The sequence below is a fragment of the Trachurus trachurus genome (genome assembly GCF_905171665.1).
Source record: "Trachurus trachurus genome assembly, chromosome: 15".
Lineage (NCBI taxonomy): Eukaryota > Metazoa > Chordata > Actinopteri > Carangiformes > Carangidae > Trachurus > Trachurus trachurus.
The window spans coordinates 13267161-13291435 of NC_139906.1; the positions used below are offsets into that span (position 1 = coordinate 13267161).

Consider the following 24275-nt stretch of genomic DNA (forward strand, 5'->3'; position numbering starts at 1 on the left):
TTCTTCAACACAAAATCTGAGTTACAAACCGAAGTTGTGGGTCATTTAGGAGGCGGAGAGGGTCTGAGAAACGGAGCCACAGAGCTGCTTTGTGTGAAACAGATGGGAGAAAGATGTCGGTGCCTCTGCTGCTTTGATTTGGATCATTATATTTCTTCACAGTGCAAAAGTGAATTACACATTCACACTTTTGGATAAAATCCTCCTTTTGAGGAAATTGAAACTCTCTTTTATGGGCTTCTTTTTTTATTTTTACTAAATGATATTCTGTTGGTTATTACTGACCTTGTTCTGCAGTTGATTTTATATTATTGCTTTGCTTTTATGTTTTATGTCTTGCTTACATCGCTCTAGATTTTATGAGCTGAAGGCTTTTATAACTGCTGTGTGAGCCACTTTATAACTGCGCTTTATAAAATGCTTTGGAGACGAAGAAAATTATTATTTCTTTTATTATATTCTATTATACTGCAGCCATTAACAATGTTATTATTGTGCAGTGCTCCTAATGAAAGCAGGACTTCATAAAAGCTTAAATGGCAAATCAAAGGAGAAGAATGATGAGAGAAGAAGAAAGAAAAGGTTAAACACAATAACGTGGACGAGTCGAAGCGACCTCAATCTCACTAGGAGCTGAAAGCATGTTTTATTCTCACCAGAGGGACCCATATAGCGTGTGTGTGTGTGTGAGTGTGTGTGTCTGTATGTGTATGTGTGTGTGGTTAGTGTGTGTTACAGCGAGGCAGAAGCCTGTTCGCCAAACACACCTGTGGCTCCACAGCTCTCCCTGCGCCTCCTCATCACACTCCCGCCGAGTTCATTATCACAGCTCCGACCGGCTGAGGAATCAGATGCCTCTGTCATCCAACAGTCGCACAACGAGGAAACGCACCGCTACTCACAACACACACACACACACACACACACACAGACAGACAGACACACACACTGTAGGGACTAAAACTGCGAACACAGACCGAGTTGCACAAAAAGCAGCTGGTGGAAAGAAATTAAAAAAAAAAAAAAAATCTAAAAAAGCAGCGTCACTTGCAGGAAGTAGGTCAGAAACGTTGTTGATTAATTATTTCCTGGTGGCTAAGAGCTTTTCTCCAGCCTAATAAGGCAGAACGTGGCACCGCATTTAACATATTATGAATCTGTGGATAATTAACAGCTAACAAGTCCGTTAATGAGGGTCTTAATGACTGGGATACCTGGCCGGTGATTTGAAGCTCACAGAGAGAAAGAACACGAGACACTGTGTGTTTTGGAGACTTCATTGTAAAAAAAGAACGAAGATGCAGAAACCAAAAGAAAAAAAGAAAGAAAAAAAATCCTCCCTGCTCAGACACCTGTGTGTTCACAAAGGAATAAACAGACTCTCAGTTGAAAAGGTGTTGTTGACTGTTGACTCAGGAGCAGCCTCTTGTCACTCATCCCTCTGGGGATCGTCTGTCACGTCACAGTTAATGAGTTTTGGTCTCTTGTCTCACGCTGAAGAACAGAACAGAGGTACACTATATAGACTCTACACCACATGGCATTTTCCCCCAGAATCCATCATCAGTGACACACTTCAACTGCACTACAAGCATCAGGGAAGGGGGGGGGTTGTTGTTCAGAAATAGGACCGCACTGACGACATGGAGGGTGACATTCATTTTAAATTAGCCCTAAACAGCTCACATCTCTATAGCGTTTTTTTTCTCACCCCTCCAAAATCAACTGCAGTTGTCATTAAACGTGAGCGAAGCCAAAACTAAACACAAGCAGACAAGCAGAGCTGCTCAGATGAAAGGAAGCTGCCTCACTAGCAGACTTTCTTTAGCATGAGAAGGAAACATCTCACCTTCAATATAAGAAAATGTGTCACACTGTGCGAGGTTAAAAGGTCAGGCCAAGGCCAGTGAGTTTTTCTGCCGTCCTCACAGAGCTTTTGTGTTAATTTACTTATTTTTTTATTATTACAACACATTTTAATGACTGTTCTGGTTTATTCAGTTTGTTAGCAGGAGGAAAGAACATTTGTTTTTTAGTGTGCGGGACCAGAAGAAGAGGAGGGTCCGGATGTATTGTTGGTTTGTGTTGAAGAACAGAACATGGCCTACCATCTTGAGGACATCAAAACTGTGGTTTTAATCTCGGGTCGGAAACCAACACAGAGATTGTTAAAAAGAAAAGGAGAGGCATGGTTGAAATTAGGGCTGCGAGATATGTAAAAACATCATATAGCAGCAATATGGGAAGATATATTGATGTGTGACATGCCTTTTCATTTTCATTTTCACATCCCGAACATGTCCCTTTACATCTTGAGAACAAGCTTCGCTGTAGAAACACAACACTTACGGTGCTACAATGTACATCTCCTGCAATTTACATACTGCCATATATAGCAATTTCGATTATAGTGCTATTTCTTGTGCAGCTCTAGTTGAAAGTATTATCACGATATATAAAATGCAGGTTGCACAAGATACATCTTTTCCTTATATAAATATGCAAAACAAAACTTTAAATTATTCATTTTGTTATTTTCTAATTGCAAAAACGTGTGGAGCAGTTCATCTGGACAGAAAAATTATCTCATTACAATAACATTGTAAATACTGTTAATTCCCAGTTCTAACACATTTTGTACATGTACGAGCAGCCACAGGCAAAAACACCTCTTTTGTATGTTACACCATTAAGGCCACTGGTTTAATATTATAGGAATATTATACGCTGCCTTACTGTATGACCTTTTTGGTCACTGCAGGCTTCTGTAAACTCAACGCTCATTACCATAGGGGCATTATTGGTCCTTGTGGAGTATTACAGAGGTTTACAGAATTAGCTTGCAGCTGCAGACGGCTGTAATAACAGTCATCTGTTGATGTTAAACTCGAGCGGTAAAATAACTGGGAATGGTTACCGTATGTCTGTTGATTTTAGATGATTAATGTGAGAATAGACGGTTATGAGAAGACAATCTGAGTTAGAGTTGAGATGATGGATTACTTATTTGCAATCATGACAAAACACAGCCTGTTGTGTTGAGAGATCACACAGTCATTTATTTCCCAATCACAGAAACTCACAAACACATCACAGCCTACACCTTCCTCTCCCTCGGACGGCGCCTTTGAAGGCGACTTATTCAAAAGGGGAGACCGTGAGTGAGTTTTATTCCAATAATTTACATTTGTTGTGTCACCCTTGTTTGGCTCGTACCCTCCTCCACCCTACCCACTGACCACACAGGAGCTGGTCTCAAGCCAGAACTCACAGCCCAGAGGCCCAGCTATTAATGAAGGAAAAACTAAACTTCATTAAACTCCTGTTCTACCTCTTTCTCTCTCTCTCCCCTGGGCCTGTACCCAGCCTGCATGGGGAGTGTGGAGGCAGCTCTCCAGCCGTGCCCCACCCGGCAGCCAGACCCAGAACCTGGACTCTTTGGGAAAACTAAAAGGAAAGCCAGACCTCTCCCTGTCCAACACAGAGTCCCACCCAACATCACACAGAACACCACACTCACATTAAAGCAGGACCAAAAAAAAAAAAAAAAAGCTGCACCACAGAGAGGTTTTTCAAGAGCCCTATTTGCTATTACGTAAACTTGTGTGAGCGGCAGAAACAACACGACTGAAAGATGGTTTACATTAAGCGGTAGGATATCTTGGCTGGATAAAAATGCAAATTGCCTGTGCCAATTTCCTGTTATTGTACCCAAAGTATTTATCATAGCACAACAGCCAGCATTGTCTGTAGGCCAGCAAGTAATAAAGAAACAAAGCCAACAGCTTGACTAAGTAAATCTAAACCGTGTTCGGTGTGACAGCCGATAGCCTCGCTCAGTGGAGGTCATGTGCCGTTACATCCCTCAAGGGAAGCTGTTATGTACTAAGGTTGATATCATCCTTTAGCCAAAGCTAATCACAAACTGGATGATTCTTCCAGGCTCTGTGAAAACTTTCTGGCAGAGCTGGCAAGAGCGTACTCTCAACCACAAATGGATTGCAGATGTTCCACACTAAAAAGCCTTTTTGGATTATGACAACAGAAATAGAAGTCATCTTTTCAAACATTAGAGAGAGAGAGAGAAAAAAAAATCAAAAAAATCATCAGAACTCGTAGAAATATGTCTCTCCTCAGTGAATACGATCTGGTGTCTAATTCTCTCATTTGGACGGGCTGATCTTGGAAAAGCAGCTCAGAGAAAGCTCTGCTGCCAGACGCTGTGAGTCAGAGTTTTCAGAGGGAGAAGGATCATTTCTTAAATAGAGCGCAAACAATCAATGAAAGAAAATAAACCGTCGCTCAACCCCGGTGCTTCTCTTCCCCCACTCCACCCCACCCCCCCCCCCTCGGGTTTTGGAAACCAATCTTGAAATTGGCATTTAATAACAGTGAACAACATCGGTTATCTTTACTTCTCAAGCTCTATTTTCTGACAGATCATGCGCTCTGGTTTTTGTGGTTTCATGGATCTCAAACACGCCTCGCTTGGTTTACAAAGACGATTCCATTTGCAAGTTAATGCGCTCCCCTCAGATTTACTTGCGGCTTGTTTGCCAGGTATACACACACACACACACACAGACACACACACTCACTCACTCACTCACTCACACTGAAAGGTAAATGGTCCACTTTGGGACTGCAGAGTGGTATTATCTTACCTGCACTATTGTGATTTCCTGAATAAATTACACTGTGTACTCTACCATCTCAAATCTCTGTTAATAGTGTTCAGAGACTGTTCAGTATCTTCTCCTACAAAGGAGTGACACACTTTAGAGACTCTCTTTTATACCTGGATGTCATTTTCAACTGACTCTAAATTACATGTGACTTCTTCTGGCAACCCCTTCCCCCTCCCCCTCCCCCTCGCCCTCGCCACCCACCAGCCTGGGGTTTTTCACTCTCCTCCTGCCCCCTCTTCACTGTGTGTGTGATGAAAGGTGATGAAATGCTCCTAAATTACTCAGACTGGTGTGATACGCGCCGTGGACGCTCTCACATCGGCGGAACAATAAAAACTGGAAAAACAAAAGGAAGCCAGGCAAGATTTTTTTTTTTTTTTAACTTTCTTTCCATGGCACGATGATGTCAGGGCCACAGCGGCGGTCACCGAGTTCACAGCGAGCTTTAGGAGAAAAATACTCGGTGGTTGACGCCGAGCCAAGACGGGCTCAAACGGGGCTTAGGACCAACAGCTGGTTCTGGTTACCTAGCAACTCCCAAGCTGAGGAGGGAGGAAAGGGGTGGGTGGGGGCTTCAGTGATGGGATAGTCCAAGAGGGAAGGAGGGGGTTGTGTGTGTGTGTGTGAGGGGTGGGGGGACAAGCTGATAACCCAGCAGGCTTTCTTGTTCTTTGTGGCAAGTGCAGCAACATCAGAGAGGAAAAAGCTGGATGCCATGATATGAAAAATCACCCAACCTGGCAACCCAAATTTGTAGGAGGTTTGCAGAGCAGCATCCGAGCAAACACACGAGTGTTTCTCTTCTGCATTTCCCAACAGACATCGGGAGGCTAACAACATGCTTCAGCGCTGCACACAGACACACACACACAGAGTTTGGCTGCACTTATCTTCGCACACACCCACAGATGATAGCCGTTAATGACCGGCGATTATCAGCGGTGTCACGGATTTTGTTAAATAAAATGTTCAAGGGCATTCACAGCTCTCGGTGCCAATTCTCCCAGCGACTCTGCTGCTTCCTGTTGGTTGTGTGTCCACCTGCACTCTTACAGTACTTACTATAAAGCAGCAATGTTACACTCCACAACTGTGCATACATGTTGACAAGAATCCGGCGCCTGTGTTCTTGGGGAGTGTCTGCTTTCTCGAGTGTGTTTACGATCCCCTGGCATCTGTAGAAAGGAGGGGAGGTGAAATCCTTTTTTTTTTCTTTAATTTTGGCAGACTTGCCTCCTCCAGGCCCCCACATCGGACCCTATCAGCGCCCGGCTGCAACGTCGCCACCCCAGCCTGTCTCTTGTTCCACTATGTGCACACACAAAGACCTTGTTTGTCCTCCCTCTGCCTGCCCTCCTCCAAAACTTATCACCACCCGAACACCCAGCCAAGAGGGGGCGAAGGGAGGAGGAGGAGGAGGAGGAGGAGGAGGAGGAGGAGGAGGAGGAGGAGGATGACAGGAAGCCGGTGTGAAACTACGAAGAAAAAAAATGTACAACGCAGGGGAAGAAGAAAGGAGGAAAACACACGCTGACATTAAGATATCACAGGTGATGTCAGTGTGATACTGACAACACAAAGAGAGAAGACGAGCACCATCCATCCATCACCATCTCTTTAAATGTTGTCTTTTGTGCTTCGCGGACAAGGCCTACAAACAATCGCGGGCCCCGAGACAAAAGCAGCTGTCAGAGCAAATGAATGGTGGACAGTGCACTTCGAGCCTTCTTGGCACACACACATGCACGCACACACACACACACACACAAGTGGGTGTGTGCAGGTCAGGAACGTGCAGTAGAAGTTGTGTTTAGCGCTGCCTGAGGACGCGACACTGAGTTTACTGTAAATACGGCTTCTCAGGGACGTGTCTGCTTCTGCTAATTGAAAGTAAAGACAAACAGAAAGTGTTAATTTAGCTGCTGATTATGCGCCGCAGTCCCAATACAATTAAAGCTGTTTGTTTTGCGCTTCAAATCCTATCTTTGCTCAGTTTTCACCCCCATATTGTTGATTGTTTTCATTTTTATAAAGCAGCACTGAGAAATCCACAGAGTATTTTTTTTTTCTAAAATCTAAAATAACGAGCCCCAAATCCGTCTTTACTTCCACAGTTCATGCCTGAATTCACACCCTGAGACAGACGGCGTTCACACGCAGGAAACCGCCGTTAACGCGCTCACACAGGCGACGACTCGTATGCCCATTCTTCCGTGACCTTTGACCCCCCCAAATGGCAACCAACCAGTCTAATCACACGCTGCTCTCGCTGCTGCGCCGAGCTCTGCAGTTACAAACCAAGGAAACACTGACACACTCATATGGGTCCTTGCCCTCACACACACACACACACACACACACAGTTTTCATGACACACTTCATTGCAAATACATAAGAGGCTCATTAGCCTTAAAGCCAAACCCGACCCCTCCCACCCCCTCACCTCTCGCCATCACACACACACCACAGCTTTTTATTATTACCCTTCACACACTACACACACACACACTACACACTACACACACTACACACACACACACACACTAACACATGTACAAGAGAACGTGAAACATGCTCCTTGCCTGGGAAATGTTGTCTCCACATTCTTCAAATCAGGAGCTGCACATGGCAGAGGAAATGTAGTGGAGAGGGACAAAAAATAAAAAATAAAAAAAAGAGAAGAAGTGGGTGTTGGGGGGATTCTCACACAGTAATGCCCCGGGGTTATCCTCTTGTCTCCTCTCAACCTCCTCCTCCAGCCTCCCCCCCCTCCCTCTCTCTCTCTCTCTCTCTCTCTGTCTTCCTTCCTTCCTTCGCTGTCTTCACTTGTTCTCCCGCTGCTTGTTTCCAAATCCGTCCTCCTTCGTCACCTCACCCCCAGAAGCTCCATTTCTTTTTCTCAGACGACTGGTACTCTTCAGAGTTGGGGGGGTGGGGGTGGGGGGGGTGGGAAGGTGGCACAGGAGGGCAGCGGCGGGAGGGAGGAGAAGGAAGAGGAAGAGGAGGAGGAGGAGGAGGAGGAGGAGGGGAAGGGGGGGGGAGAGAGAAGAACTACGATCGTCACCAGCCTGTGCGGTTTTAAAGCGGTGCCTCCAACTCCTTTAATCTCCACGAGAAGGGGAGGAAAAAAGAAGAAAAAAAAAAGATGGGATCTCTATTTGTCTTCAGCCAGCAATCACCACTTCTTCTCTGCGCTCTCCTCTTTTCCGCCTCTTCAGCCAGATCACTTGTATCTTTTCTCTCGTCAGCCTCCCCCCCTTTTTTTTTTCCTGCTCCGTCTCCCTCTTCTGTCCCTTCACGGCAGGTTTGGGCTATTCATTCAGACGTCAGGCTCACTCCGTCAGCCTTTTGTTGCAAGTCACAGAAAGACAGAGAGAGGGAGAGGGAGAGAGAGAGAGGGAGAGAGAGAGAGAGAGAGAGAGGGGAAGGGGTGGTTTTGCGGGGGGGAGGAATGGAAAAGAGGAAAAAAGACAGAGAAAACAAGCCGGTGCCACAGCTATGCAGGAGAAAATAACAGAGGGAGGTAAATAAAAGAGACGAAAGGGAGGAGGAGGACGAGGAAGAGGAGGAGGGGGATAAAATCCTTGAAGAGCACTAGTCACAGCGAGAGGTGCAGCGCTCCTGGCACACGAACGACTCCCTCTTCCATTCTCTCCGACCTTCCCCTCCGCTCAACATATTTTCCTTCGCTCTTTTTTTTCTCCCTCTCCTCCCCTCCCTCCTTTCCTACCCCCCTCCCTCGCTCCCTCCCTCCCTCCCTCCCTCCCCGTCTTTCTGTTTTATTATTTGTGATCTGGCCTTCACGGTCCTTTAAGAGTGCCAGCCCCTTCCCCCCACCACCCGCTCTCTCAGTCTCACTCCCACTTGCTTCACAAAACTCCTGCTTTTACACAATCCCACTCTGCTGCTCTTTAACACGAGCACAGGCAGAAGCCGATCGGTTTGGCCGCTCAACGAGCCATCAAGTGGATCGTTTTCTGAGGCTCCGGTGCGAGAACGTTACTCAATGTTCGCGTCAATACTTGTCACGCCCGCACAAAGGGCTCAGACGTGCACACAAACACAAGACACACAGGTGATGGTGGTGACGGCTCAGGCGAGACGGACATGTACGGTGCAACCACCCGAGAAGACTGGAAATCCTTCACTTGCAAAATTGTTTCCCATATGTAAAAAAAAATATCTACAAATCACTCACACTTCAGGGTGTGTGTGTGTGTGTGTGCAGCCGTTTCCTACATGTGAACTTGTGGCTCCTCTTAGGGGAAAATCCTTCCAAGGAGTCGAGTTGATTTGGAGATTTAAACACCAGCACGGTGACAGATTAGCGTGTTCACAGCCACGCTACAGCGCCGAGCAGCACCAACGCTTTGCAGGGATTTCAATAATGAAGGTTAAGAAGTGTTTGCCCCCAGGTCAACATACGCAGACACAACACGGCTCCTGCTGAGGGAAAACACACCTCTGAGGCGACGGTGAGCCATCTCGTTTTATTTGTCAGAGCTATTAGAGCAAATTAGCAGATCAACAAAGTTATAAGATAATCAACTAATTGTCAAGTGTAAAAGTTGTAAAAGCAAAAACAGCTCATTCTTATTTTTCCTCGATTTGCATGGACGTAATGAAAATATTTGTTTTCAGGAACATTTTTCACAAGTTTTAGATTTTAAAAACCAAATTAATCAATCAAATCAGCTTAACATGATACATGTACTGACAGATACTGTAAGTTTAAGTGTTCAGGTGCATTTTTTTATAGACAGAGTCAAGTGTCATTTTTCTCCTTTCAGCTTTAAAGATCCCCTCCAGACGTGCACTAAAACTTCTGAGAATACTTATAATAATATTAATATGAAGAGTTATAACACTGAACAGTGGCCAGATGAGTTTTTGCAGAACATTATGATGTCACAGCAGGATGATGTCACTATTAGCTGAGCGATAATATTAAACAAAGCTAAGCAGTTGCATAAGTGCAAGTGGCTGGGGCTCAGTGTGCAGACCATAAACCAGCCTATCATCTCCAGTCAATATGTGTCAGCTGATTCTGAATCATCTAAATCAAGACTGTTGATGTTGCTAAAAATGACTATGATACAATAAACATCAAAACATCAGCAGCGTGCACCTGGAAATCCGGCATCAGTTCGGCTGCAACTTAATGAGATCATCAAAAGGAATTAATCTATTTAACTATTTTGATCACCTGTCAAAAGCAGAAATGTCAAAAACGTCTCAGATGTGACGTCATGATCATAAGTTCCACTTTTTTTCTGATATTTTATAGACTCTGTGTTAGTTGAAGTGATTGAATGAATGAGTTTCTGAGCAAAAAATAAACACACTCCATCTATTGTAGTGCGCTGTTCAATTGTGTTAAAAGTACTGCGTGTACTCAATAGCGGTGTAGTGAGTTTAAAGAGCTCCATTGAAGAGGTTTGGTTACAACATGTAACCAGAGCACACGACACAAACCAGGGCCTGGAGTTAAAAGAAGAAAAAAAAAGCCTCATTCATGGAAGGAGTGCGCTGGAGGGAGAAAGGCCTACTGTATAATTTGACCTCTAAAATTCACCATCCCATCTGCCTCCTGTGATCTACATGTCGCATCGCTGCCAAATGATTGAAGCACAAACGAGATCCAGGGTGAGAGGAGAAGCGGGGAGGAGGAGGAGAAAAAAAAAGAGGGAGAAGGAGGGATGGCACAGCTGCAGGTGGACAACAGATGTTTGGTTTTTTATTTCTTTATTTTAGGTAGGCGGCGGTTTCTCTCATTCAAATAGAGGGAAAGAGATGTAAAGAGGACGTGAGTGTGTGTGAGAGAGACGATCAGGAATGAATGGGCGAAGGCGTTGCTTGTTTCATGGCTCCTGTGCTGCCGGTTTAGACAAACAGAGTGTGAACAGACAGCCACGAAACATGGCTGACATGCCTACTGAGAAATGTATAATGTTTTCCTAGGGTGCAAATGAAATTCATCTGCACCTCTAAACATATCTACCCCTCGCATAAGTTAACGCGACGCCTCGCCACACACGCACGCACATACAGACACTGTATACAGAGAACATGGTCAGCCCTGCCTCTTCTTCGCTCTGGTTTAACACCCGTGAAGATTTCATTTTCTCAAAATGAATAATTCAGGGTGACTCCCTGGTTGGCACTGAGAGAAGAGGAAATGAGAAGAGAGGAGGGAAAGCGAAAGGGAGGAAAAGAAGAAGAGGAGACAAGAGGAGTGGAGAGGAGTTAGAAGGTAGTATGACTTTTGATGAGAAAAAATAGGAGTCAGGGGGCTTTCAGCTTCTCATTCCATTGCTTTCTTCTTTCTTCTTTGCTTTTTCGTTACCTTTTGAGCTGCAAATGTTTGAGCGTGTGACCTCCTCTGTCCTTCCTTCGCCTCTGCTCCCACCAGCAGCAGTTAATCACTTCAAGTCTCTGTGAAAGGTGCAGCAAACTAGCCAGAAAGAGCTTTTTGCCTCTCTATAAGACTTTGCCTCTCAAGGTCCAACTTCCTTTCATGACACCTGTACTGTATATTATCTATAGCCTCCGTGTACTAGTGGGTCTACACACATACACACGGGGATGCAAATAGATCCAGTGTCTCTGTGGTATCCACTTTCAGAGGTTATTGATGTGGATGTGTGTTTCTTTTTAAATTACCGGTACATTTCTAAAGGAAAAGGCAGAGTGGCAGATTGAGACTTGATTGAACTGAAACAAGACTCAATAGTTACAGAAAATAAACAATTTGCTGATTTACTGAATATTTATGTCATTGATACTAAACATCTTCTGATGTGTGAGAGTTTGCTGTTTTTCTCGTCACTGAAAATCATTTTTTTCCTGACTGTTGCTTGGAGAAAATAACTTTCATACATTTTTATATTAAACATTATCTAAAAAAGTGAAAGGGATCAGATGACGACAGTGGTTCAGATTTACAGTTTTTTTGTTTTACTCATTCACATTTCATCTGTAATTTGCAAGAAAACCATAATGTTCAATCTTCTTCTTCTTCTGTCAATGAATCAACACGTCTCTCCCATTCGACCAATATGAGAATGTCATGAAATACTGCACCTACAGCGCCACAGGTAATGGACCTCAGTTATCATTGTTATGATAATAACCACAGCGATTGTACCAGTGTACTGATTGTCACCATGGTTACTAAAATAACGGTTGTGGCTTCATTAGGTTTAGGCAATAAAAGTAGGCCTATTTGGTTCGGGTAAGAAAAATATCATGACACACACACACCCACACACCCACACACACACGCACCACATTAACAGGAGATTCAAACCCCCAATCTCTTAGTTGAAATTCTTGTGTTTGATCCTTTGATCTATCCATCCGTCCATCCATCCATCCATCCATCCATCCATCATACCTTTGGCTCTTTATACTACATCGCTTCCTCTGCTCCTGTCATACTTACAGCCACTAGATGTTGCTTTACAAAGAATGGTAACTATGGCTCATAATTAGCCGCTGAACAAACGACCTCTGGGCTCATGTTTAACTGAAGGACAGTCTCGTATAAGTATCTGTACAGATCACTGCGCAGTGTGGAGGTGTCCTCGCACTGCTCTCCTCCCCTCCCTCACTCGCTCCATGTTGGCATGACAGAGTTTCCATTTAGATAATCTCCCATTTTCTCCTCCACCCATTTTTTAAACTCGCTGGCCCTAAAGCGGCCGATCCTTCGCTATCTAATCTAAAGCAGTCCTCTATACGTAACAAACTCCTCTTCCCTGTGTTTTTCACTCAGTCTCTGTGATGTCTCTCTGGTCGGGTTCAATCACCTCTCATCCTCATTTCCCCCCTTCCCCCTCATTTTCCCGCAGACGGGCTCTTTAACCCACAACCCACAGTCATGAATGAATCTGCTGAGCTGGGTATGACGTTTGTTTAGAAACATATTTCTTCTATTACCTCTAACTTCTTTCCCCTCCCCAGCTCACTCAGTCGAGTTCGGGGAATGTCATTTCCTACAAAGATTCATTCTCTGCAACGAGACAGTGACAGAGAGGAAAGACAGACCAGGAGGGAAACGAAGAGACAATGGCAGAGGAAAAGAGAAACTGGGGTCAATTTGAACAGAGAAAAAAAATTAAGGGAGTAAGTGATGAATAGAAAATGAGCAGTGAAGATGATTTATATGAATGTAATTCCTGGCAGGGTGACAGAAACCAGAGACTTTATTTACTCATAAAGGAAAAGGAAATCATTGATATTAGGAGGAACATCTGGCAGGGAGAGCAGCCCTGCACTGTGCCTTAACAGACATCACCACTGACACCTGCTGCACATGCATCATCCACACAAGCTATGTGCTATTTTCTAACTTTTCTGTTAATGTTATCCCAAAACACTAAACAATCACAAAATGATAATGTTATGCTCATCAACTTCAGTTATTTTTGCTTCATTTTTAAGAAAATCACTTGTTTACCACTGAATTGGTTTTGGCAGATGGCGCTGAATACTTTGATGCCCATGAAACTCAGCTGGAAATGCAAACAAGTAGGTGCCAGCCAAGCTCAAATATGAACAATAAAACAAATGCTTCATTGTTGCAACTATGAACAAAGTCCCACCTCATAGTTTCTAAATCCATCTAAATTTAACCTAGAATCGGAAAATGGGTTGATTTAAAGTCCTGAATTCACCATCGCATTTCTAAAAAAAAAATCCCTCAGATGAAGGGTCAGATGTTTCTACACAAAATTACTATACTATTAATTTATATGTACACAACCTTACAAATACGCCAGAGTATAGGTGAATAAGTCAGCAGTAGAGGCTTTAGATGTTTAAAGCCATAATCATGATAATGTGTGGATATAATATATCCCTTGCTGCAATTTCATCCAGTGGTTACACTATTCAAGGTCGTGTGCGAGCGACCAGCAGCATGACGACCCTTTGACTCTCAACCGAGATTGAGGCCAAAGTTTGACCCTCACTGAAGTCTAGATGCAACATTTGACAGCTAACCTCATCTCCACAGAGCGTCCGCAGTTGACTGACAGCTGTCAGCACCCTCCCCCCACCCTGCGCTCGGCAATAATCATCTATCAGTAGCAGTATGTGTACGTCTCCCTTCCTCTCTCCCTTCCCCCGTTTCCTTAATCCCTCACTCAGTGTAACAACTGTCTGTAGCTTTGACCTGGACCCCGTTAATACATAATCTGCCATCTCCAGAACTAATATGCCACAACCCTCCCCCATCATCACGCTAGGCCCGAGCGAGGACAAGAATCGCGGCTAGTGTGTCATCCAGAGCAGAAGTGACCGCTGGCCGGTCCACGCAGCGCACGCACGGTGGGCCGACCGACACACTCCGCAGGATGGAAGTAAAGAAGTGGAAGTGTCAAATGCAGTGATTATGCTGGTGTGGGGGATGGGGAGTGAGTCCCAGTTAGTCATATAAAAGGCGGGGTCTTGCTCAAGGGTATTCTGCGAAGCATCGCACGCTGAGGTGGGCGGTGGCGTGCCATCTGTATTTACACAGGGGCTATTGGTTCAGAGGGAATTTCTTTCTGGTTGTGGGTGACAATTGAGTGCTGTAACGAATGAATTGTGTGAGGTTGTCAGAATATGAGGCGGTATCATAAACTCAGAGCTAATTGGATTTTGAGGAATACAAAATATGTTATTGCTGCCATTACAATGTAATTTGTCTACCTGACAAATTATTAATATGAAATTTTGTTGTGTCTAAAATGCATATAATGTCTCCCAAGCAAAGCCTCCTAATTTATCCCACTTGAGAAGAAGTGAGCGAACATGATTTATTAATACCTTCTTCTTGATGCATTAGCTCAGCCAGTCATTTTGTAAAAGAAAAAAAAGAAAAAGTAACGAGTAAATTTGCAGTGTTTTCTGACAATGGGCCGACCCTTTAACCAGAAGCAAATCTGCCACCAAAACCCATGTTGCCTAGCAACATACAATTTAGGAATATGCTTTCAGAGCAGCTTTGTGGCCGCGTCCATTAACAGATGAAATTACCAAAGCAACAAATGTCAGCCACATGCAAATGAGGTCTACTCCGCTGACTGTGTGTGTACTAACAATGTGATTTACGTGTATGTGGCAGACTTGAAGAAATCCTTTCCCAAGCTACAACAGCCTGTTTTTGACAGACAATCAATGGGGATTATTTAATATGTGTTCTCCTGGGCCTAAAGATCACAACAACGCCAACAAAACCACCTCAGTTAAATCACTCACTCTCGCTCTGCTCCAGCCTCCATTAATGTCCATTTCAGTCCACAGGCTGTGTGTACAGTAGTTCACAGAGTCTCACAGGAAGCCTGAAGGCTGCTCTGAACCGAATTAGAGAATGTGTGGATTAGTGCAGCAGTGGAAATGGAGGATCTGAAGGATTAACACCCCCCCCCCACCCCCCTTCTCATTACAACTTGCACAGAGAAAATGACACAATCACACATCGGCCATCAGCACCGTAATTCGATTTTATCTGTCCAGTGATGCTGCTATTCAGCCTCTGGTGAGCAGGTGCTGACGGAGGAAATCAGCCCTCACTGCCCAAAATTTACTTTTATCATCAGGTCAGATAATCAGATAATAATTTCATGGAGCATCTTTTATGCTGCTGAACCAAAGCTGGATGTATCCACATTCAGTTGGTTACACAGTACGGATATACTGAATGTATTTAACAGCTTTATACGTATGTGCATTATATGTATTGAAGAAGAAGTAGATGAAGCTAATTACTATTCCATGCAGGTCAGTGGACTACCTTGACAGCAGCAGGACAGAGGGAAGGCTGTGTAGTCCAAGTGGCTATAAAGCCTTCCCAGGCTACATTGATGCACCCTGATTATCATAATGCACTAAGACATCCGTGTTTACAACACCAGGGGCTTGGGGGGCTGTTGGGAGATGGTGTGTGGCAAAGCAGAAAGGGCTCCATCAAAAACAGTGGCTGTTACAACTATACCAATGTTACAGAGCTGTTATCGCCTTTATGCAACTTTCTGAATGTTGTGTGGTGGGAGATTATGTGATTTTAACAAGTGGCTTGCTCTTTTGCTTTTGCTCCAATTACTCACCAAGGACATTACATCCAGCTGATAAAAGCACTGAAAGAAATGAAGAAATTAGAAGAACAAAGAAAAAACCTCTGCAAGGAGACTGTGTGCAAAACACAATCACACATATTGTGCAAAGATGCACACCACTGCAAGCCACTGCACATGCCTGCCTGGACAACTCATTTTCCAAGACAGCTAACACCATACTGCACACAATATCTGTTTTTTTTCTGGTCAGAGGAGTCTTAATGTGAACTGCTCACACATGAATGCAATGACTGATAGACTGTAACATGAGGACCGTGCACAGTTGTTAAAATTTAAAAGGTATCAGAAAGGGCGTTGACAGCTGTTCCTCCCAAATCCTCTGTATTGCGCCTCGTCAGTGCCATTTTGTGTTGTATTTAATGGGCTGATATGTCATCCTGACAAAGAAACTGCATGCGATTACTGAAATAATAAAGGTCTTCACACAAAGTATGAGGAATTCTGACAAATCTGGCTCTCACGGAGATAAGCAGACAAGAAACGAGATGTAAGTATCAGTTTAGGATCATGGCAAAGTAGGACAGGGGATGGATTGTTGCAATGGCAAAAGTTATCCTTTTACGGTATTAATTCATAATCCTGACAACAGTTTTGGAAAAGAGATAAGCAGCAACATTTAGATTTCGCTCCGCTGGCCTAGATAAGAAAAGACCCACGATTTATCTATTGTTGATGTAATGAGAACAAACACAGAACAGCAAACAAATGACAGCATTGACCATGATGATAAAATGATTCAAAAATGTTCAGTAAACATTCTCTTTGTGCTTGAACTTTCTTAAGTTCAAGCCCCAAGCATCACACACCACAAACTGCATTCTGAGAGGCAATGTCACAAACAGAATACAAAAAAACAAACAAAACAGAAACTTAATTGACAGCGATTCATCACAACACTGAAATGCCTGGAACCTAATGCTGAGGTTGTTGCTGTCAATCCACTGAGTGGCTCTTACAAATATCAACCAAACTGTGAAAACATGATATGATTCTCAACAATGCAGCAGCTCTGCTTCATGGAGCTATTCAAAACTATTCAAAACAATCAGAGGAAACAATCAGAGGAATGGAATATGCTGTCATAACATAAACCATGCAAAAAAAAAAAGAAGAGCAGCTCTAGCATGAATAGATTTTCTTATCTTTTAAAAACATGGGAAACAGTCAAGAGAAAACAAGACCAAATGTATCAAGAAATCAGACAAAAAACAGAAGCAAAGGATGAAAGGCAGAAAAAAAAATTAAAATGTATTTACTTGTATCTGGAGACGCCATAGTGGACACGATGACTGGTGGACCTGTGCGTCGACTTAGCTTTTGGTTCGCAGCCAGGGCACCCTGGCCTTGAATGGGTGCTCCCACAGGGACGTGGACATTGTCTGATGCCGACCCCCCACCCTTACGCATCATCTGAGGACTAGGGTGAGGGCTGTGCATGGGTGACAACGGCAGTATGTTCCTATCCCTCTTCATCAGTTCCATGGGCACTGTGTAATTGGTGTTGTATGCTTTTGGTACTTGCTGCGGTGGCTGCGGTAAAGCCGGCATTGACACGGGCATCTGCTGTGGCATGCCCTGCATAGAGTGCATAGACCCTGGTATGGCAGGCATTGACCCAGTCAGATGCTGTGGCATTATCTGCATACCGTGCATGGACATCCCCGGCACTGCCACGCCAGAAGAGTAGGCGGACATGGGTCTCGACTGAACGGGCATTAGGGCTCCAGAATACGGCCCCGGCGAGCGAGGTGGTTGGCCTGGGTAGCCTCCGGAGGCTTCCAGCAGGTGCTGAGAGGGGGCACTGTTGGGCCTCCTTCCCATTACTTCTCCCATTCTTGGGGAGATGGTGTGCATGCCCCCAGGAGTCGGTGGGGGCATCATCTGGGGGTCCACAGTTAAAGTCTGCGGAGGGTGCTGTGGGTGGTGGTGCTGTTGCGGATGGTAGACATCTGAGCGATGGCTGAAGCTATTGGAGCGGCCTCGCATGGGTGTTTGAGGTAGGGAGGGGGCTGGAGGAGCCTCAGCGGGACGCTTACAGTTGTGGAGCAGGCGAGAAAGTACACGAGCCTGGCCCAGGTTGGGGGCGACAGTGCGGACATCGTTCTCCTCCATCACAACCAGCATGCTGGTGGAGTCGAAGCCCTGCTGGATGAGGGAGGAGATGGTGCTCTCTGAGATGCCCTCGTTTCGCAACAGGGCGAGGAATTCAGGATCGACTGATTTCTTGGGGTCCATGGGCAAAGGTGTTTGAGGGGCAGTGGGTGGAAGAGCAGGAAGAGGGGCAGGAAGTGGTGTTACAGGGGGAGGTGGGAGTGCTGCTGGGACAGCCTCCATGGGAGCAGGTGCAACTGGGACAACTGCAGTGGTCTGCACTGGGACAGGTGGAGCAGCAAGTGGAGCAGTCATAGAAAGGCTGGGGTCGGAGATGGGCATGGCAGGTGGAGGTGGCAGGGCTTGTTGCTGCTGTTGCAGATGCTGCTGCAGCTGCTCTTGCTGAAGCTGCTGCTGCTGCAACTGTTGTTGCTGAAGCTGCTGCTGTTGCATTTGCTGTTGCTGTAACTGCTGCTGTTGGAGTTGCTGCTGTTGTAGTTGTTGCTGCTGAAGTTGCTGTTGTTGTAACTGTTGCTGCTGAAGTTGCTGCTGCTGGATTTGTTGCTGCTGTTGGATGGTGTAGGGAGAGGCCGTCTCTTGCCTCATAATCATACCTTGACTGGCAGGATCCACGACTAGACAGGTGGCACCCTGCTGCTGTGGATCCACTGGGCGCCCATTGACATCAGTATAAACCGACTGACCGGCCAGAGGTGGAGGCTCACTGGCATACCGAGGAGACATGTGCTCCATACCATAGTGAGCAGGAGATGGTTCTCGGGAGGGAATGCGCTGTTGTGCATCTGGCAACATCTTGGCAGCTGTTATAGCACCAGGTTCCCTGTAACCCCGAGTCAACTCATGAGCAGTTGGAGGAGGAGGAGGAGGAGGTAGAGGCGATGCAGGGGCTTGTGGTCCTGCTCTCCCTCCCTGACCTTGATCCCATGCAGCACGAGCCACAGGAGATATCCCAAAATGAGAGCTCGACCTACTGAGTGGATGAGGGTGAGGCGGCGGAGGCTGGTGCTCTGGCCGGTAGAAACCCTCGGGAGGTCGAGGAGTCATGGCCGGGTCATGAGAGTAGTAATCCTGATGTGGGATGGATCCTCGATGAGCCATGGGCGGTCGTTCGTAGTGGTTTAGATCCGGCACAGAGCCCTTTCTCAGCCCCCGCGGGTCGTGCCGATCGGCGTAACCCTGTCCGTAGAGAGAGTCTTGGTAGGAATACGGGTCACGTTTCAAATCCAGGTCAGGGGGACGCACCCCTGGTGGAGGCTCGTACCAGCCCCCTCCCTCTCCGTAGGACAGAGAGCTCCGTCGGCCTGCTACTCTTGCCTGATGCTCGTAGACGCTGTCAGCTCTGTCCCACTGACCCTCATTCCCCCCTAATGTGTCCCAACTGTGGGAGCGACCAAGGCTCAACTGTTTGTTAGGGACAAGCATTGGCAAAAAACAAAAAAAGAGAAAGCTGAGAAAGTCGTAACGGAGAAAAAATAAACAAGACAAAACTGAAAAAAAAAGTTCAGTTCGAAGCAGCGTTCAAGAAAAGTTATCTTTCAAATCGTCAAGCACCGCAGCATCATGACAAGGAACGGAGAGTGACAGGATGAGCGAGTGGATGCCGTAAAAGAAAACGAAGCAGGATCTACCTCTTCACCTGATATCAGGTTGTAATATTGTAAGTCCGTGCTATCAGGTTACTCTCCCTTTGGCTTGCAGTCCTTGAATAATTAATCTCTGGTCATGCCGGCTTGTTGTGCACGAGGAAAGAGGACACCACGCACAAACACATCCCACCAAATCATACAAACACCAGCACACTGCAGAGGTACAACAGCTACTCCATGGAAAACACTGTAATGGGATGCGTGGGTGAGATGGCCACCAAACGCTCATAAAAAAAGAGAGAAAAAAAAGAGAGACACGAAAAGAGGGGATAGGTTGGGTTATAGGTTGGGGTGGGCAGGGGCTTGTACTAATCCAGTGGGGTTTATCTCTCTCTTCTCCTGGACATTTTACTCGCTCTGCCGATTGCTCTGAGGGATTACATCTAAATAAAGCCTGTTTAATTCCACTTCCCACTGTGACGTCATGTGAACCAGATACAAGCATATCTGGTGATAGTGGTGGTGATGATGATGGTGGTGATGATGATGATGATGATGGTTATGATGATGCCCAGTGATTCAGAGTCTACCCACACCTCCCAGCCCCATCATTCCTCCTCCCCTCCTCCTGCAGAGTCACCTACCTGAGGTTGTTGTTGATGCGCTGTCCTCAACAGGTCCCTGGTTTTTGGTTTGTAACAGTGCAGGGAGGGGAGGCCGGGCAGGGCACACAGCTTCATTGAATACAAATGAAATACAGTTCTCTCAGCTAAGTCCCATGTGCTGTCAGTAAACATCAAATCCACTCTGATTGGACACTAATCCTCCGGGCCCTATGCTTGCGGCAGAGACACCACGCAACTGCTGTCCAACTCACTCTGAAATGTCCTTGATGCCTCTGTGGTCGCTCGCTGTCACTGCCCAACTCTCACTCAGACCTGCAACTCTGGATGTCAACTGGAGGACACTGAAAATTACATCACACTGGACCGAACAGCACAACAAACCCCACCTGCCTTTTGTCCAAAAGGCACTGATTCCCGCACGATCTGCTTGATAATCAATACTGCTGCTACTTTTGTTTGGGGAAATAAAATGCTGGATGTAAATGTTGGATTTCAACACTGTGTATTTTGTCAGTTTATATAACCACACAAACTCAAACCACATACATACTACTGTTATAGCAAAACACAGCACCTGCCCCCTCTTTCCCAAAGCTCCTCTGATCTCCTTCACTGAGAGAGACTCTGTAATCTGGATTTGCCCCTTTGCACAGAAAAGTAAAACTGTGTGTGTGTGTGTGTGTGTGTGTGTGTGTGTGTGTGTGTGTGTGTGTGTGTGTGTGTGTGTGTGTGTGTGTGTGTGTGTGTGTGTGTGTGTGTGTGTGTTATTATGAGTGTGAAAGGGGGAAGGGTTCTTTTTGTATCAGCAGTTAATCCAAAGCACCTACAACCTTTGCTATGCAAAAACACGATGCTTGAGCTGCCACACAACAGGAGCTCATTCCACTCCATTCAAATATGCCATAGTGGAAAAAAAAAACTACTTGCTATAAAGCTAAAGATTTGGCCATGAGCCACACATGAAGATGTAATTAATGGAATACATTCATCGTTTTATTCAACCAAGGTGCTGTTGAGTTATGTAGTGTAATACTCCAAGGGACACAGTCTACCAACCTACATAGCTGCCTGCACACACTTCATGTCATTGTGGCTGAAACCTGATCCTTTCTGCAGATGATCCCTGTTTATTAATGCATGAAAACAGATGTAAGGTGAGGAAGTGTCTATTCGCATCCAAATCTAATCTTAGATCTAACCGTAGTGCGGCAGGAAAACATATTTCAGAGAGCGAGGAACACCTCCGTTAAAATCAGCACGTTGAGAAAAGTTCCTGAATATCTCACAGAGGGCACGTGGAAACTGTGCAGGCATGTCTGTCATCAGCGCTAATATCTTGTTTAATCACGGCTGTGTAATTAAGGAGGAAGAGATCAGAGAGGGAGCGGAGAAGTCTGCTGTTTGCTCAAGATGACAGGAAAACGCTGATGACAGTGGCTCCAAAACCAATTGTGCAGATGACTGAGAACGTTTTTTTTTTTTTTTGTAAGGTCAGAGGAAGGAACATTAGTCAGCTTGATGTAAAAAGGAAATTAAAAAGGGAAGGAGTGGAGATCTAAAACCAACTTTAAAGATGAATTATTAAATCAAAGCTGAGGTTTGGAGGGGGGGAAAGATCACTTTTGAGGACCATTTTGATTTTATTTAACAATCAAGAGTTTTGATTTTTCTTTTCTTTTTTTTATGTAGTCAATCAAGTTTTATAGTCATTCAATTTCAATAGTGTCCATTCATCACCTAAAGGCTCAAAGTCACTCCTGTGCTTTTATTCAGAGCTTATGTTCAGGCACAGATTAGGGTCAGAAAGATTTTGAGGTTATAAAACGATGTTTGCAAATAATTTCAAAAAGTTTGTAGTTATAAATCTGCCTTTATGAAATATAAAACAGGGGTCGTAGAAGCCAACATACAATCCCTACTTCCATAGATATGTCAAAAAGCATCATTGCTTATTTGAAGCCAATTGTTAACTGTCTCTTTTTGTGATTTGAAGGACGATTTCTACCTTTCTGCAAATTCAAGAGCAACAGCCAATGCAGTATATATATGATCCCTTGGCTTCTCTCTCCAGCCTCATCCACTCCTCTCATTACTCACTCTCAGGAGACTCTGGCGCTCAGCAGCGCCGAGTAGATCACACATCCCCATAAAGTCAACCTCAAACAGAGGGACGGGGGCAGAGGTGTGTACTCAGGGTTTGCAGATCTAATCCTGACAGGAAAGTAAATCACAGTGTTCTGTTTGTCTCAAACTAAACAATGTTTGACTTTCAAATTCTAATGTTCCTCCATTTGCCATACTTGCCAGACTGTGCACACAACGCCAGATTCACTGTAACAGAGGGATTTAGGAATTAAGCTGGGGATTTTAGAACAAATATAATACCACCCCAGCAGAAGCTTATAAAGACCTTACATTGAATAAGACTTGACGGAGGAAAAATTTGAAACGACTAAAACATACAGAAACCTCGGGTAAATGAACCTTGTGTAAGAATGTAGTTATATAGTTCAGAGTTCTTCGCTGCTAATAGATTTCAGAAAACCTTTGACTGCAGCCTTGTATAGAGTGTTTACATTGTGTTCTCTGATAGGACCACACTTCTCCCAGTGTTTGAGACGTCTGCATTAAGCAGCAAGGACGTGATGCAACAACAGTCAGATTCGTAGTTAAACACAAGACATTTGCATTTGATTGATGAAGATTCAGCATCTCGGTGTCTCTCTCAGTGCTCATTAATGCTGCAGGAGAAATAGAGGTGGACTTACTTTCCTGTGCATGTGCTGGTGAGCGTTTTGACCATGTAAAATGTTTGCATGCTTTACCAAATGTTGAAATGACAGAGTTCACATGCAATAGGCCCATTCACCCCTCCACCTTTTCATCCTCTCGCACACACTCGCACACACGCACATGTATGGCTTGCACAATCCTGTAACCCCCCCTCCACCCCTCCCACTCTCTTTCTCATCCTATTGAGCCCGTTCTGCTCGTTTTCTGACGTGCAGCAGAGACAGCAGCGGCCACGGCGCTTCGTTAATGTCCCTTTTCATTCACGCACGCAAGCCGCCGCTAAAGCCTTGGCCTTGGCCTGACGTGCATACATGAATAAGAATCACACGCTAACTCAAAGTGAATGCTGCGCTGCAACAGAAATAAAAACAACTGTCTCCTATGGTGTGACACGTCACATACTCGTGGCATGATGTGAATGTTAAACGCACATTGACTTATGCATGAGCATGGGGCAGGAGGCACTAACTGGAAATGGGATTACAATGCCAGTACGGCTGCAAAGAATAATGCTGTCAGATAAATTGCAATGCACACTTGACATACATTATATACATGGCTGCCTTGTATGTGATTCCAGTGGGATTATTTGTCTCTGAAAGCATCTCCATAGGGACCGCTAGATGGACTGTTAAATGGATGTTGATGGCAGTGAAGCTAGCACTTATCTAAATGACAATCGTATACTTGCTTTGTGTAACATTTTCAAAAAAGCACACTGTTTTTTTTCCCATTCTGATACTATACATGCACTGCACACACACACAGCCCACAAACTCTCCAGAATTTCCTCTATATCAGCGATGTTATGGAGAGATCTCTCGATCCATAATCCATCTCCTTAGGGTGCATCCCGTCATCCATCTCTCCCTCCCTCCCTCCCTCCCTCCCTCGCTCATCATTCTTCCACTCTCCAGGCGGATCCAGAAAAGCCACAGGTCATTATAATGCTTAGTGTTGTAGCTGGAGAGTTCATTTTGAAATTAAGATATTTTCCAGGAACTCATTTCCAACTTTCAACAACCGCGGCTAAGATACACGCCAGCTCTACAAAGACGAGTGCAGACAGTTGACTTCAATAAAAAAAAGAAAAGAAAACACTTATAAGTCAGTCACACTATTAATAATAACACAATCACACGTGCCACTTTCCTATAAGTGATTATAACACCCCTCCCCTAAAAGAAAAACAGCACTTTTTTTCATCCACTCTTTTCCTCCTCCTCCTCCTCCTCCCTCCCCAGCGCTCCATGCCCCTCCCCGCCTCTCCACAAAGCCTATAAAGGGGTCGCGGGTTTTGGTGAGGAGCCTGGAACGAGCCCGAAGGGGGGGTCAAACCCAGACACC

The 24275-nt window shown here is 45.1% G+C and overlaps 1 protein-coding gene across 1 annotated transcript in view; it reads right to left on the reverse strand.

The window, feature by feature from the left end:
* Nucleotides 1-19345, reverse strand: part of LOC310997727 (uncharacterized protein) — a gene marked incomplete at its 5' end in the record, with an annotated part of 34298 nt that extends 14953 nt beyond the window's left edge. Inside the window, 2 exons of the mRNA XM_083987517.1 lie at nt 17068-18183; nt 18517-19345. Of these exons, the coding sequence (XP_083843643.1) occupies nt 17068-18183; nt 18517-19345 (1945 nt within the window). The remainder of the gene's footprint in view (nt 1-17067; nt 18184-18516) is intronic.
* Between the last annotated feature and the right edge of the window lie 4930 nt (nt 19346-24275).